Raw genomic sequence first — 17,223 nt, forward strand, 5'->3', positions numbered from 1 at the left:
GGTGCAGTAATCAATAATGAAAGGACAACATTGAATTCACGCCCTCCAGTTAATATAGCACTAGAACAGATCAATAAAGATCCTAGAACATTTCGAAGAATATTAAAGAAGTCCTACCCATAGTGTAAAAGACATGTGCTTCCTAATTTCCTTAAGAAGTTGTGCCCATTCCTCCTTTCGTGCTTGGTTGGTGCTGTTAAGTCACCCTGGCATCCCGGGCCCACCCAGCCGGTGCACCTGGCCTGGCTGCAAGCCTTGGCCTCAGCCAATGCATAGGCTGACTAGTGACCTACGAGACCACTTAGCCAGACTTCCCATGGGAAGTCAAATTGTGAAACATTGGAAAATAAACTGATGAGCCCTGAAAACGAAGCTGAGAAGATGAAGTAAAGGTGTAAGAGAAGTTTTGATGTAGCAAGAACACCTGACAAGGGGAGAGGCCCCAAGAGAAAGACCAGTTTCTGAAGCTTTCAGTTCCCAATGGCTTATTAGCTGGCTGTTAAGTCAACACCTCAACCAAAAAGAGCCTCCCTAAAACCGCTAGCTGCTGGAGGGTGGCCCAGGCCCTGAGAGAGGGCTCACAGGAACAGGCCCAGGATCAGGGTCAGCCATGAAGAGCAAAGAACCAGCACGCTTGAAAAGTACTCTTTATTGATGTGCAGGAGCCCGTGTCTACGGCTTAGGAAAGAATGTTCTCGAGAATGTGATAATGAATGATGGGCGCTTTCTTCCGTTGAGCTAGGAAAGCTTCTTAGAATTGCAAAACCACTGTCTTGTCAACACAGTACCAGAACATGGATGGATGTTGTTAGGTTGCTGGTGTTCACTGTTAATCTATGTTTTACTCCTTTTCTACTGATGGGAAAGGTAGCAGAGAAACCCATATTTAAGTATGCCATATGGCACATTAAATAACAGATGGAATATTACTGAGAAGACTTTGTGTATGTTTGAACCGCACAAAAAGGTTGACATTAGAAGGAAACAAAGCATCTGTGAGAGGAAGAAATTTTTAGCTGTACAAATAGCATCCTTTAGCCCAAGTCTCATAAAAGCCAAGAGCCCAAAATCAAATCAAACTCTTCTCCTGATGAACCGACAAATGTAAGTAGAAATGATCAGAACTTATTTGTCTGCCACTAATGAATCTCCAGAATAGTTCAGTAGTTTATATGAATTATAAAGGCATATAATTCATATAAATATAAAATCATATAAATTATACGAATTATAAAAGGCAAACACATGACTTAATTATATTTTCTCCAGGTATACACTAGGAGTGGGTGGTTAAAAAAAAAAGGTACTGGACAGAAAGCCAGACTTGTCTTTCCCAGCTCTTCCACCAGCCAAGAACAGACCACATGATCATCTGCTAAAGCTTTTCTTGTATTTAAAGTTCTCTGGGCAATTGCTTTCCTCACTGAATTATGGTGTTCATTGAGTATTTCCAACAGGCCAAGAACTAGAAAAGCAGTGAACAGACATGGTCCCCGCCTTTGTGGAATTTATAGACCAAAGCGGTCAAGCATTGAATGGAAAAAACAGGTGTGTATTTCGTTACAAACTGAGGTGTCACGAAAGTGAAGGGGAGAAAACATTTTGAGAAGAGGAAGGCTAACTGTGTCCAAAGGTAAGATTAAGGGCTGAGAAGTGCCTCTGAGGTTACAGTGTCATTGGCGCCGTTGGCATGAGCTCTTTCTGGGGGACTGGGGAGGGTGTAAGGTAGATCGTATTGAAAAAGGACTAGGAGGTAGGGGCGCCTGGGTGGCTCAGTGGGTTAAAGACTCTGCCTTCGGCTCAGGTCATGATCTCAGGGTCCTGGGATCGAGCCCCACATCGGGCTCTCTGCTCCGCAGGAAGCCTGCTTCCTCCTCTCTCTCTGCCTGCCTCTCTGCCTGCTTGTGATCTCTGTCTGTCAAATCAATAAAATATTTTTTAAAAAAAAGAAAAAAAAAGAAAAAGGACTAGGAGGTAAAGCGCTGGAGGCAGTGAACATAGACTCTTACCATCCAGGAGCATCTCCTACTAAGGAACAGAGGGTAGCAGTCAGGAAGCTTTTGGCTGCAAGTAAGAAAACATCCCATTACCAGCAGCTGAAGCAATTATTTATTTTATTAAATAACATAATAAGAAGTCTGGAGGTAGGCTCAATGGTGCCATTAATGATCTCAGTTCTCTTTATTTCATTATGTAAAATCTTCCTCCCTGTAAAACACTTTTTTGGTCTAAATCATCTGTTGTCAATTGTTGATGTTTTGATCGTCTATCTACCTCAAATTAGCACATCTTTATTGCTTCTCTTATTGAATATTGGCTTCCACATGGAAATTAACTTAGAGAAGCCCTGGGCGCCTGGGTGGCTCAGTAGGTTAAGCGTCTGCCTTAGACTCAGGTCATGATCCCAGTATCCTGGGATCAAGTCCACGTCGGGCTACCTGCTCTGCAGGGAGTCTGCTTCTCCCTCTGCCCCTTCCCCAGCTGGTTCTCTCTCTCTCTCTCTTGCTCTCAAATAGGTCAATAAACATCTTTAAGAAATTTTTAGAGAAGCTCTGGTTATACCGTAAGTACTTAACCACTGACAGACTCAGCTGTATACATTCATTTCAAGAGTAAGTTCTTTTTTTTTAAGTAAATTTGCCTTTCTTTCTTTTTTTCTTTTTTAAAGATTATTTATTTATTTATTTGACAGACAGAGATCACAAGTAGGCAGAGAGAGAGAGAGAGAGAGAGAGAGGAGGAAGCAGGCTCCCTGCTGAGCAGAGAGCCCGATATGGGGCTTGATCCCAGAACCCTGGGATCATGACCCAAGCTGAAGGCAGAGGCTTTAACCCACTGAGCCACCCAGGCACCCAAGAGTAAGTTCTTTACTGCAGGAATCATTCAAGCTTACTTCAGGCATAATTTGAGTCTTCAATCCCTATGGGGCCAGTTATCCCACACTGAAACATACAGGGATTGTAAACACAAAGAAGTGGAAGCTGAGTTCAATTCTGTCATTCTTGTGACTACTTTGACTTTCTATTGATGCTGATTATGAAGCAGGGCACATTGTGAGGTATAATATCGTGTTCAGTAAGAACAGATTTTAGTTCATACATGAAATATCTTACTGCTTTTGAACATTATCTCTAAAATTCACATGTTCTCTTTTTCAATGGTTGTTGAAACTCAAAAAGGATTAAGAAAATATAATCATCAGTGGTACCATTTTTTTTAAAGATTTTATTTATTTGACAGATAGAGATCACAAGTAGGCAGAGAGGCAGGCAGAGAGAGAGGAAGCAGGAACCCCGCTGAGCAGAGAACCTGTTGGGGGCTCAATCCCAGGACCCTGAGATCATGATCTGAGCCAAAGGCAGAGGCTTTAACCCACTGAGCCACCCAGGCGCCCCATCAGTGGTATAATTTAATAGTTACCTAAATTGTGACTTTTCAGTATTTTATTAGCTACTGGACAAATTACCTACATAAAATATTATATGAGATTCTAATCAAAGGAGCAATACACAGTTTGTGGAGAAGGTTATTAATCATGCACTAACCAAATCTCAGGAAACGGTCATTTATTCAGAATAAACAATCCAACTTCAAAGAATGCCAGGAGAAACAACAAAAGATGCTGGTCTTACAGTGCTGGAAGAAATCAGCAGAGCCGTATTTGACTGCCTTGATCTTTTTCACCAATAACTGGCTACTTGTTTTAAAGCGGTAGATTAAATAATGTTACACTTTGTTATCATTCATCCATTTTCTCTGATTTTAGCAGATGAAGAAAAACCATATATAATATATATGTGTGTGTATGTGTATGTATATATGTGTATAATAGAACTGTATGACAATTTTTTAAAAAAAATTTATTTATTTGAAAGAGAGAGAGAGAAAAACATAAGCAGAGGAGAGGAGCACAGGGAGAGGGAAAGCAGGCTCCCCACTGAGCAGCAGGGAGTGTGACAAATGGGCTCCATCCCAGGACCATGGAATCATGACCTGAGCTGAAGGCAGACACTTGACCAACTGAGCCACCCAGGCGCCCCTGATGCATTTTCTGAGGAAGATATTTTAGTGGGAAATTTTCAACTACAGAGATATTTAAAAGCCACTATACTTGTCCCCAAAGAAGCAAAGACCATACGGTAATTTCTACAGTTGGTTGTGAAAGGGGATTTTTAGGAATCTCTGCCAAATTTATTATGTTAAATTTTTTTCCTAATTTTTTATACATGTGTTGCTCATGTAAAAAACTAACTTTTGAAAATTAAGCTTAAAATATGTTCTTTGGTCAACTATGTACAAAGATAACTGGACAAATCCGCTACATTGTTGATTTAACATTAATATGTGAAGAAGATTAATTTCAGTGAAGTCACTGCAAAGCTTTAAAACAGAAAAGGTGACTTTATTATTACAGACAACAGACTGTTTTATTACAACAGGCCAATATGTAGATATACTTTCCTTTTTCAAAAATACATAATATAACTTAAAAACATTAATCCCTTTTCTATGCTATTTATTTAATTTCTATTTTTCTTATTACTTTTACTGACATGGTGCAAAGTTTAATATAAAGTGTTCATTCTTTGTGTTTCTTTTCTGGTTATTATTTGTTTTATCTCATGCTTATTACCCAAAAATAATTATGTCCTATAAAAAGAGGCAGGGAAAAAAAATAAAAACAAAAATAAAAATAAAAAGAGGCAGGGTTTTTAAAAAAAAATGGTTGGTCATTCAAGAGGGCTTCTGTACCCCTCTGTCTGGCAGGTCCGCAAGGATGACTGTTGTAACAGCTGGGGCTGGTCTCCCTCCCTGTGGCCTCTCCAGGTAGATACTAGGAGGGAACTTAACATGGAGAACTAGTAAGGAATGCCTGGATGGGGCCTGCCAAGCCAACACTAGGACCTTTGGGAAGGGGCTGCCAGAAGGAGCTGGAAACCACAGAGGAGACTGAACCAAGGTGTTGAAGATGCTACCCAAAACCTAAGGGAGGGAAGAAACACCCTGGCTTCTCTCTTCCTCCCACATTCCAGTCTCTCACCAGTGCCCCCCTTTGGCTGAACCTACGTGGGAGCAAGCAGGGAAAGGAGTCTGCGACATGTAGCTTGTATTCGGAACAGAGCAGAGGAAGATCATGAAATGGATCGCATAGCAATAGACAATGACTGGCATACAACACCATCATAGTGCATGCAGGCCTGGCCAAAGGGGTTGGGAGGTATTGGTCTAGAACTGCTTCAGAAATTGGTGTACAGTATAAAATGTTCACTACAAAAAAAGTGAATGCAATCCAGTTGTTGTATATAGTAAATATTATGCAAAGACTAAGGCTCGGACTGTGTGAAAGGTAAAGGAAAGGAAAGAAGAAATGAGACAAAATGCAATACCAACATCCTGTTTCTTGATCTCGGTGGTGGTTACATGGGTGTGTTCACTATGTGAGAATTCATTGACCTATATATGCTTCAGTGCACTATCTTATTTTTTTTAAAGATTAAAAAAATTTTAAAGTAATTTCTATATAATCACTATAAAGTAATTTCTACACATGGGACTCAAACCTACACCCTGAGATCAAGAATTGTAGGCTCTACTGACTGAGCCAGCTGCAGCTCTAGTGCATTGACTTACACACAAAAGAATGCTATGCCAAAATCTTTTTTTTTTCTTATGAACGGTGCTATTTTCCACTCTCTACTCTCTCTAGTCAGTTTTGAGGAGATAGGAGGTGGTAAGCAATGGACAAGAAGAGGGGGTCAAAGGAGTTTCATTGTGAGTTGGCCATAACTGTTCTTATCTAAACTATCAATTTCAGAAGTCTGGAGTATATTAGAGCTAAAAGAAAGATTTTTCAAAACTGATCCTTTTTCATTCGAGACATGCACATACATTAACACACCAAACAAAACCAACAATAAACTTAAGATGCTTCTTATAGAGAGTTACCTTCCCACGTGCTTAATGATTCTTAATGCAGTGATAATAAAACTGATAATAGTTAATACAACTTATGCGTTTAAGTACTGGTGACTAGAAGAAGGTAAAAGAACATTAAGAACAATCATTTGGGGGCACCTGGGTGGTTCAGTTGGTTAAGCATCTGCCTTTGGCTCAGGTCATGATCCCAGGGTCCTGGGATCGAGCCCCACATCTGGCTCCCTGCTCAGCGGGGAGCCTGCTTCTATCTCTCGCTCTGCTCCTTCCCTGCTTGGGCGCGCTCTCTCTCTGTCTCTCTGTCAAATGAATAAATACAATCTTTAAAAAAAAAGGAAAAGAACAGTCACCTGTAAGTCTGGTATATGACTTCATAGGCTTCCAAGAAGACATTCTACATCCCAGTTAGATATGGTAGAAACAAATCCATCCTAGGTCAGTTTCCAAAATTAAATGTATTGTGAAAGTAATTTTGTGTGTGTGTGTGAAAATAATTTAATAGCTGACATCTAAAGTTGGGATAGTCTTTCTGATGTTCGAGTCTATCTCCTTGCGCACTATGCAGGGCGGTAATGGGGCAATGAGTAACACCAACGATAATTTACCACATTTAGTTAGTAAATTTCAGGTTCTCTATCTGAAGAAAGATTTCTTGTCACTCTTATCTCTACCCCAACGGTTAAACATTTAGAGATAGTGTTTTAGACTTTGTATGCAATATTTATCATATTCAAAGACAGTGAAACCAAATGGGTTGGGAGAAGCATTGAAACACAGGTATCCTAACTTCTAAGCATAGCTTCTAGCTGGTTAGCACTATGCCAAGAACCAGGGGGTCTGCAAACTGGAGAAATGAGGAGGCATGGCAAGAGCATCGATATAATTGTCTTAGTGCATGGCCTTGGGACTTTCCAAACATGTTTATTAGGGAATATTTGTCTTAGCACTCTATTCTCATAATGCAATTTGTTTTTTGTTTAAATGTAAATAACAGTATTACCATTATAAATATTATTAGAAATAGATAATATATGTATAAAGTTAAACATTTACAATGCATAAAGGATATATGGTGAAAAGTCAGAATCTCTCCTATTCTTGTCTGCAACCTATCTGCCCAGAGACAATCAGTATTATTATTTCTTCTGTATCCTTCTGGTATTTCTTCTGTATCCTGAGATACCCTATAAATACACAAGAGTCTCTATCTTAAAACATGAAAATATATGAATATATATATATATACATATATACATATATTTTTAAACAAATTAAGGTATACCAAGCATAATGTTTTTCGCCTAGCTTTTAAAAAGTAATGCTGTTTTGGAGATTGTTCCATATCATCCTTCTGAATGACTACTTAGTATTCCATAATTAATTTGGCCAGACCCTATTATTTGCCTTTTTCTAATAAAACTAAAACTAAAATGATTATCTTCATGCACATGAAGATATCTGAATATATCTGATACATGAATATATCTGAAGGATAAATTCCTACAATGGGAATTGCTGGATTAAAGAGTATGTGCATTCTGATAGATAAGCAAAATTGTTTCCCTTAGAGATTATGCCAAATTTCACCTCTGCAATTAATGTGTGAGATGGTTTGTTTCTTTATGCCATACCAAAAGCAGTGAGTTATCACTAATATCAGTGGTGTATCATTGAAGGTTCAATTTGTATTTTTCCTCTTGAGTGAGGTTGAACATCTATTCATTTATTTAATAACCACTTATATCTCCTTTCCTGTAAACTATTATTATGTTCCAATATTTTGGCCATTTAAAAATGGATTGTTGGTCTTTTTCTTCTTAACTTCAGGAGTTAAGAGATGAGTTAAATATTTAACTATGAGTTAAATAGGTTTTGTATGGGTTAGATGCAAACAAGTGTTATGTATGATATATTTTCTTTTTTAAAAGATTTTTTTATTCATTAATTTGAGGGAGACAGAACAAGAGCACGAGCAGAGAGGAGAGGGAGAGGGAGAAGCAGATTCCCCATTGAGCAGGGAGCTGGATGTGGGGATCAATCCCAAGACCCCAGTAACATGACCTGAGCCAAAGGCAGATACTTAACTGACTAAACCACCCAAGCATCCCTATAAAATATCCTTTCTATATAAAAAATATATCCCAAGTTCCAAGTACTCTACCTACCCCCATATTAACTTTTATACCACTAGTGAGTTGGGAGCGGACTTTATTTCAGTCCTAATTTTTGCATCTCCTAACTGACTGGAATGGTTTTTATCAATATGATTATGTACTGGGAAAACCCATAAAAATCAATAATTAAACAAACTCAAAGAGTTAAATAATTCAGTATTTGGCAGAATATAAATTATCATGCAGAAATCAGTAAACTTCATGTCCACAAATAATAACCAATTAAAGGATATAAAGAAAGCCCCCTTCCAGTAGCAACAGAGAAGATAAAATATTTCGGAATAAAGTTAAAAAGACAAGCACAAAACTGATCTGAGGAAAATTTTTAAAACTTCTTAAAGACACAAAAGTAGACTTAATAAATGGAAGATAACCTTTGTTTTTAGATAGGACAACTTAATATTACAAAGACTTCAGTTGTCTCTAAATTAGTTTATAAATTTAATGAAGTCCAATAAAAATACCAACAAAATTTTTTAAAACATTTTTTAAAAGATTTTATTTATTTATTTGAGAGAGAGAGAGATCACAGGTAGATGGAGAGGCAGGCAGAGAGAGAAGGGGAAGCGGGCTCCCCGCTGAGCAGAGAGCCCGATGTGGGGCTCGATCCCAGGACCCCGAGACCATGACCCAAACTGAAAGCAGAGGCTTAAACCACCAAGCCACACAGGTGCCCCTAAAACATTTTTTTTAATCAGGATTTTTATTTATTTGACACACAGAGAGAGATAACGAGAGAGAGAGCACAAGCAGGGGGTGTGGCAGGCAGAGGGAGAAGGAGAAGCAGGCTCCCCACTGAGCAGGGAGCCTGATGTGGGATTCAGTCCCAGGACTCTGAGATCATGACCTGAGCTGAAGGCAGACACTTAACTGACTGATCCACCCAGGCGGCCCTCCAACAAATTTTTAAAAAATTTTTTATAGTACTGGACATGTTGATGTTAAAATTCATATGACAAAATAAGCATGCAGGAATAACCAAAAAAGCACTAAAAATTAAATTATGAGGGCTCATTATTCCTATCATACATTAAAACATATTATAAAGCCTCTGTAACTGAAACAGTTACAGTGCCTGAGTCAACAGACATGCCAGTAGAATAGAACAGAAAGCCCAGAAATAGACTCAAGTATATGAGAAAATTAAGCCTATGATAAATATGGTGTCTCATAGCAGTGGGGCAGCATAGACCTCTTTATTTTCTTTACAAATGGTATTAGGAACTGGGTAACCATTTGGAAAAAGGTAAAATTAGATTCAAATCTCACAGCATCCACAAAAATAAATGCCAATGAGTCAGGGACCTAAATATGAAAACTGAAACCATACTAGAAGAAAATGTGGGTGAATTTTACTTTAAATTTGGCATAAGGAAAGTCAAATCATGACTCAAAAAATCCAGATGCAAGAAAAAAATTGATAGATTTGACCACGTTAAAAAATCACCTTTGCTTATCAAAAAACACCATAACAAAATATTTGACAGTTGACAAACTGGGAGAAAATATTTCTGATACATATCACAGTTAAAGAGGGAACTTCTCTAGTCCATAAGGAACTCTTAAAATTGAGGGGGAAGAGACCCAAACCAGTTGAAAATGACACAATTCACAAAAATGATGTAAAAATGGCCCTTCCACATCTCAAAAGATGTTTAACCTTACTCACAAGAGAAATGCAAAACCAGGAGCTCCTGGGTGGCTCAGTTGGTTAGGCAGCTGCCTTTGGCTCAGGTCATGATTCCATGGTCCTGGGATCCAGCCCCACATTGAGCTCTCTGCTGAGCAGAGAGACTGCTTCCCCCCCCCCCCCCCCCGCCTCTCTGCCTACCTGTGCCCTTTCTCTCTGTCAAATAAATACATAAAATCTTAAAAAAAAAAAAAAGGCAAAACCAAAAACTATCCTGAGATACCATTTCTCATATCAGATTGGCAAAATTAAAAAGTATGAAATTTTAATGGCTGGTAACAATGAAAATTGGTACTACCCATATAGTATGGAAAGGGGGAAAGTAGAATTGGAGATATTCACTACAAACTTATGGTTTTGTACCTATTCGTATGTATCAATATACTAAATATACATACTTATGTCTGCGTGAATATATACATCTAGTTCCTATCTTTGTCTGATGAGAGATACTGGAAGTAATGACAGCCCAGTAGCAATGAGCACACCTGTAGCACAGATATTGATTTCTAGATGCCATCCTCCATTAAAAGCAATCAGGGAGGGTTCCTTGTAGATGGGTTAATTCCAGGGTTGGGGGAGGAAAAGTACAAGATGAATCTAGAATACCTTGTTGTATCAAAAAGTAGGAGAGTGCTCAAAGTTTAAAAAGGATATGCCAAATGGGTACAAAGAGCCAGACTGAAGGGGCTCCCACTGGCCAAATCAAAGGAAATTTGAGGATCAAAATAATTATAGTAAAGCACATTGATTAAAACACGAATCCATGAGTTTAGAGTGATTTAAATGAACAAAATTAATGGGAGAGAATGCAAACTTCTTCCCTACTTGACAGCTAATTAATATAGAAGGAGTGATAGAATTAGAAAATCGCCATTCAGCAACCATCTAGTAATAATAGATCAAAGCAAGAAGCATCAGTGAGTGCTAAAAAGTTTTAGAAAAATAGAATATAAACGTATTTTCAAATTATCTCCCCATAAAATATGATTAGTTACAAGGGGAAAATAGTAACTTTATAGTGGAGAAATGGCTGCCTTAGCAAAATGATCAAATAATAAATCAAAATCATGTCCGTCTTAATATGAAGCCTCAAGAAGATATATCACTTTTATGATACTTCTGCACAAACCATTACCTGAGTCTAGTCATCAGGAAATATCAAAGTCTAACTGAGAGACTTCATAATAACTAGCCTGTACTGCATATCATGTGTTTGAGACATAAAAATAAAATTAACTTTTAAATTAATTCATTTGCACATTTCCGAACACAATAGCATAGGTTTTTGCTCGAAAATGCAGGATATGAGAAGTCTCAGTCTAAGTGTAGCTAGTTTTGGAGCAGGTGGTCAAAGGAGGAACTGTTTCTGCAGATCAACAGCCATGTTTGGGCAATTTGATTTCTATCAGGAAGGGTAGGGAGAAACAGTTATGGAGAGAAAGGACATGCCATGGCATAGTAGAAAATTCTCAAGCTTTTATTGTCTCTTACGGGGTCTTTAAATGAAATTTTCAAGCCTTAATTAGAATCAAACAGCTCTTCAAAATTATTCTTTTGAAAGTAATGCTAACTTTACATTTTTTCCTGCTAAATTCCACTGATTCCACTAGAGATTAAACTTGGATGTGTCATTAACTAATCCACTTTATGCAAAGAAAAATAATTATATGTACAAGGAAAATACTCCATATGTTAAAGGATAATTTTTTAAAAAAAGATAAAATGACCCTTGTACAAATATAAAAACAAATATGTGTTAAAGATTTTATTTAATTCAATTAATGAGGAAACTGGTAAGGTGTTAAAACTAGTTCAAAGGACAACCCAAGAATCAGACCATGAATATTAAAACAAATGTGCAAGTGAAGGCAAAACTTGTTTCCTTGGCCGTGGGGATTGTCACTCCACTGGAGAGAATTCAGTTGCGTATGTATAAACAAGAATTAGTTTCTACAGTTGACAAAACCAAAAGACAACTGACAGAACAGGAGAAGATATTTGCAAATGACATATAAGATAAAGGGCTAGTATCCAAAATCTATAAAGAACTTCTCAAACTCAACACCCAAAGAACAAAGAATCCAATCAAGAAATGGCCAGAAGGCATGAACAGACATTTCTACAAGAAAGACCTCCAAACGGCCAGCAGACACATGAAAAAGTGCTCAACATCACTCGTCATTAGGGAAATACAAATCAAAACCACAAGATATCACCTCACACCAGTCAGAATGTCTAAAATTAACAAATCAAGAAACAACAGGATTTTGGCAAGGATGTGGAGAAAAGGGAACCCTCCTATACTATTGGTGGGAATGCAAACTGGTGCAGCCACTCTGGAAAACAGTACGGAGGTTCCTCAAAAAGTTGAAAATAGAACTACCCTATGACCCAGATATTGCACTACTGGGTGCTTACCCCAAGGATACAAATGTAGTGATCCGAAGGGGCACATACACCCCAGTGTTTATAGCAGCAATGTCCACAATAGCCAAACTATGGAAAGAGCCCAGATGTCCATCGACAGATGAATGGATAAAGAAGATGGGGTACACACACACAGGAATATTATGCAGCCACCAAAAATATGAAATTTTGCCATTTGCAGTGAGGTAGATGGAACTAGAAGGTATTATGCTAAGTGAAATAAGTCAATCAGAGAAAGACAATTATCATATGATCTCCCTGATATGAGGAATTTGAGAAACAAGACAGATCAGAGGAAAAAATAAGTGGAAAACAGATGAAAAAATAAGACAAAACCAGAGAGGGAGACCGTAAGAGATTCAACCATAGGAAACAAGTTGAGGGTTGCTGGTGGGGGAAGCAGTATGGAGGGATGTGGTAACTGGGTGGACATTAAGGAGGAAATGTAATGTAATAAGCACTGGGTATTATATATAAGACTGATGAATCACAGGCCTGTACCTTTGAAACCAATAATAAATTATATGTTAATTAATTGATTTTAAAGAAAACAGGTTAAAAAAAAAAGAACGTTTCCCTCGCTACCAGTTACCCACAACTTATAAAACTGTGAAATAATTCCCATAGCATCAGACTCAGATAACCTGAAAGGATAGAGCGCCTAACCCACCAACCCCCATAAATGTAAATAGTTAAGTCTATCTCCAGACACAGAAGAAGCAGACAGTTTTGGATGGCGGTGGGAATGTACTGGTCATAAGGCTAACTTGCCACTTAAATGAGCATGCGGTTAAGAGACTTTTTTCCTTCCATCCTCAGATGATTTCAGGCAATTACATACTATACTTCTTTGGCTCACTACTTGAATGTCGAGGAGTCAGCCATGAAGAGGATCATACCTGGACATTCTAATGAGCCACTCAATGGCCACACAACTCCCCCCCACCCCCAAATCCTCAGGGCAGCCTAAGTAAAACTGCAGCTTCAAAAGGGCACTCCGCCATTGGAGTGTGTATTGAGCCCTCTTTTGGGTAGTGAGGAGGAAGTGGCTTCACGGTCGTATGCTATTCATAAATGCATCTCAAACATCACCTAGCGTTCTGCCTCCCCATCCGCCTCCCACTTGCAAAAGTCTATGAGTTCTTTTGCAAGAAATGATTCCTCCACGACCTTTAAAATATCGCGGCTCAGGATGTGAGTTTGGGTTAGGCTCGGGGGGAGGGGGGTAGAGAGTATATTATTTATAGTTCCTAGCTGCCGAGTTTGTTGGCGAAATTTAAAGAAAATGCTTTGTAAATGGTGAAGAGTTACTAAAAAGGCTACATCTGCTCCTCTGAGGATGCTACATTGCAAAGTTCGTCTCTGGAAAGAGAAGAAATCTTGGCTCTCATAAGCATTAGCGGAGCTTCCACGGAGCCAGGGAGCGGGAGCCCCCGGGCGCTTCTCCAGTGGCTCCTCCCCCGCCACACGCGCCCGGGCCGGGTCAGAGGCGACGGGGGCTCCGGGGCTAGGCCTCTACAGCCCGCCGCCCGCCACGGGTGAGATCCCGTGCGGGGGCGGGGCAGGCCCGGCCGCCCAGTTCCTGATTCTGCAAGCTGTGCCGGGGGCTGACGGAGCCACAGGCGCGGAGACCGCGCGCGGCGAACGATGGGCCGGCGCGGCGCCGCAAGCCTGCCCCGAGGCCCCAGCCCCTGGCGGCCGCTCCTCCCTGGCATCCTCCCGTTGCTGCTGCGGCTGCTACTGTTGGCGGCCCCGACGGGCGCAGGCGCCGGGGCCGGCCGGCCGCCGCACCTCGTCTTCTTGTTGGCGGACGACCTGGGCTGGAACGATGTGGGTTTCCACGGCTCCAACATCCGCACGCCGCACTTGGACGCGCTGGCGGCCGGCGGGGTGCTCCTGGACAACTACTACACGCAGCCGCTGTGCACGCCTTCGCGGAGCCAGCTGCTCACGGGTCGCTACCAGGTACGCAGCGCCCCCGGCGGCCCGCCAGTCAGCCGCCGGCGCCGCGCTCCGCCCCTCCCGCCGCCGCAGCTCGACCCCGCGGCCCGCGAGCCTCTGGGAGGTGGGGCCGGGAGGCCGGGGCGGGCGCCGGCTAGCGGGGTCACCTCCCCGAGCTGCGTCAGTCCAGGCGCTGCTCCCCTTCCCTTGCCGCGCGGTCCCTGCTCCCCCCGGGCCCGCAGGCCGCCGCGGCCTCTGCGCATGTCCGCCCCGAGGCGACCGCAGTCCCCCGAGCCCCACCTCCTCCCGCGCTTTTTCTGTCTTTCGTTTTCTCAAGGTCGGGGTGAAATGGTTTCGAGGGGAGTGCTAGTTGCTGGGCCGGCGAGCTGTAGGCCGAAGGGTCTGAGTTGCCCCTGCGGAGAAGTCTGGACGACGCACGGAGGACAGGGAGCGGGCTCGGCACCCCGAGTGGAGGGGAGTGAGGGGGAAGTCGGATAAAGGGAGAAGAGTGGGGGCGCCTGGGAGGCTCAGTGGGTTAAAGCCTCTGCCTTCAGCTCAGGTCATGATCTCAGGGTCCTGGGATCTGCCCCACATCGGGCTCCCTGCTCAGCCGGGAGCCTGCTTCCTCCTCTCGCTGCCTGCCTCTCTGCCTACTTGTGATCTGTCTGTCAAATAAATAAAATCTTAAAAAAAAAAAAGGAGTGGGGGAGAAGAATGCCCACCGAGGGTGCAACTCTGCTCTCCTGCGAACCCAGCGGTCCTAGATTAGGACTGTCGGACCAAAGATTCATTTTTTCAGTCCTCGGCACAGTGCACCTACCGAGGCTGATTTTTCTTGGGCTGCTAATTATTTTGATTTAACCTTGCGTTGGATGCTTCTGAGCACCTTTCTTACCTACTTATGGTTCAAGTATAATTGGTGTAGAATATTCTGTCGGTTTCAGGTGTGCATCATAGTGATTCTCTATTTTTATACTTTATGAAGTGATCCCACAATAAGTCTAGCTGTCATTATCACCATACAAAATTATGACAATATTATTGGCTATATTCCCAGTGCTGTATATTATATCTCCATGACTTTTTTTTAAATTTAGAAGTTTGTACTTCTGAATCCTCTTCACCCTTTTCACCTGCCTCTCAACCCCTCTTCCTTCTGGAAGCCAACTGTTTCCTATGTCTATAAATCTGCTTGTTTTGTTTGTTCATTGTTTTGGTTTTTAGATTCCACACATAAGTGAAATCAAATGGTATTTGTCTTTCTTGGACTTCAGTTCGCATTATACACTCTAGGTTCCATCCGTGTTGTGATAATAGTAGGATTTCATTATTTTTTATGGCTGAGTAATATTCCATTATATATATTTATATATAATATATATTACTGTATATTATATCTAATTTATCTTTTATCTATGGGTGGGCACTTAGGTTGCTTTCATGTCTTGGTTATTATAAAGAGTGCTGCAGGGACGCCTGGGTGGCTCAGTCGTTGAGCATCTGCCTTTGATTCAGGCCGTGATTCCATGGTCCTAGGATCCAGTCTGACACTGCGCTCCCACTCAACGGGAAGCCTGCTTCTCCCTCTCCCACTCCCCCTGCTTGTGCTCCATGCTTAAAAAAAAAAAAAGCGCTGCAGAGAACATAGGGGTGTATAGATCTCCTCAGATTGGTTTGCCCCTTTCTTCTGATAACTATCCAGAAGTGGTACTGCTGGGTCATGTGATAGCTCTGGTTTTAATTTTTTGAGGAATGTCTGTACTGTTTTCCCTAGTGGTTGTACAATTCACATTTCTATCAACAGGGCAGGAGGGCTCCCTTTTCTCCATATCCTCACCAACACTTGTTATTTCTTGTTCTTTTGATACTAGCCAGTCTGACAGATGAGAAGTGATAGCTCACATTATCTCTAAAAGCTTTACTTTAAAAACGTCTCTTTAGTTAACAGAGATACATATACTTAGAGCGAGCACATATGTTAGATGAATAAGAATATCGAGAACATTTGTACGGTGCTTTACTGTTTTTAAAGTGAATTCTTGAAATAGCCCATGCGGTAGCTGTAACTTTTAATCCCTTTTTATAGATGAGGAAATGAACTTGTAGAAGTTTGATTACAAGTTAAGAATCACACAGCCAGAAAGTGGTAAAATTGGGTCTTGTTCCTCTCCTGTATCCAGTAGTCATCTCAGGCCCATAAAATTGTATCCTTTTTGCTTAATCTGCATAAGATTGATAATTTTAAGATCATGTTGTGGTTATGCCTATTATATTAAATACAATAAAAGGAAACTGTTTGAGAACACAAGCATACCTTCTTATACACGTATTGTTTATTCAACAAACATATTTTGAGCCCTTACTCTGCAAGTCACGGGATATGCCTCAACCTTCAACCTTCACCCTTTAAGGATTGCCCTCCTACATCTGTGTCCATGTAGCCGCTCGATCAACCTTAGCCTTATTGCCCAGAAATCAAGAGAAGGGAGGATTTATTTATGATAAAGGTTTCCACACTGATCTGAAGACTTGTAGAAACAGAAAAGATAGTTTTACTACAGCACTGAGAAGTAGCTCTTGCCCAGGTTTCTCTGGAGGTAAAGGATGGCTCCCTTCACCAGCAGCCCTAAGTACTTACCCCGGGTCTGTCTTTGGCTGCAAGGTATAAAACAGAAATCCCTGCTCAAAGGCAGATCTCACCCCGGACACTTGGTAGGAGTAAAGGAGCATTTGAGTAAAGAAGAAAGGAGAGAATGGCAGGATGTGCCCCAAATAGTTCTGCATTTGCCCTGAAGTAAGAGAAGTGAACTCAAATTGCCGAAGAATGGGAGAGCCATTCATTTCTCTAACTTCTTCCCTTCCCACAGACTGGAACAGGAAAGTACCATACTTTATAACATTGTTCTTATAATTGGCTGCTTTTGTCCCCTAACATCCTTCTCCGCCAGTCACCACCATTCCGTCCTGGAGAAAAAACGAGCTTAGAGTATCCTGTAGTTAAGGAGCGAAGGAAGGGATAGAAGCTGTGTATTCCGAAACAGTTCAGAGACCGCT

The 17,223-nt window shown here is 41.0% G+C and overlaps 1 protein-coding gene across 2 annotated transcripts in view; it reads left to right on the top strand.

Annotated features, from left to right (window-relative positions):
- Positions 1-13,494: 13,494 nt before the first annotated feature.
- Positions 13,495-17,223, top strand: part of ARSB (arylsulfatase B) — a 167,532-nt gene continuing 163,803 nt past the window's right edge. For both annotated transcript variants that reach the window (XM_046000902.1, XM_046000903.1), the window contains exon 1: positions 13,495-14,193. In XM_046000902.1, the coding sequence (XP_045856858.1) occupies positions 13,876-14,193 (318 nt within the window). In that variant the 5' untranslated portion in view covers positions 13,495-13,875. The remainder of the gene's footprint in view (positions 14,194-17,223) is intronic.

This window comes from Meles meles, chromosome 3 (genome assembly GCF_922984935.1).
Source record: "Meles meles chromosome 3, mMelMel3.1 paternal haplotype, whole genome shotgun sequence".
In the NCBI taxonomy this organism is placed as follows: domain Eukaryota; kingdom Metazoa; phylum Chordata; class Mammalia; order Carnivora; family Mustelidae; genus Meles; species Meles meles.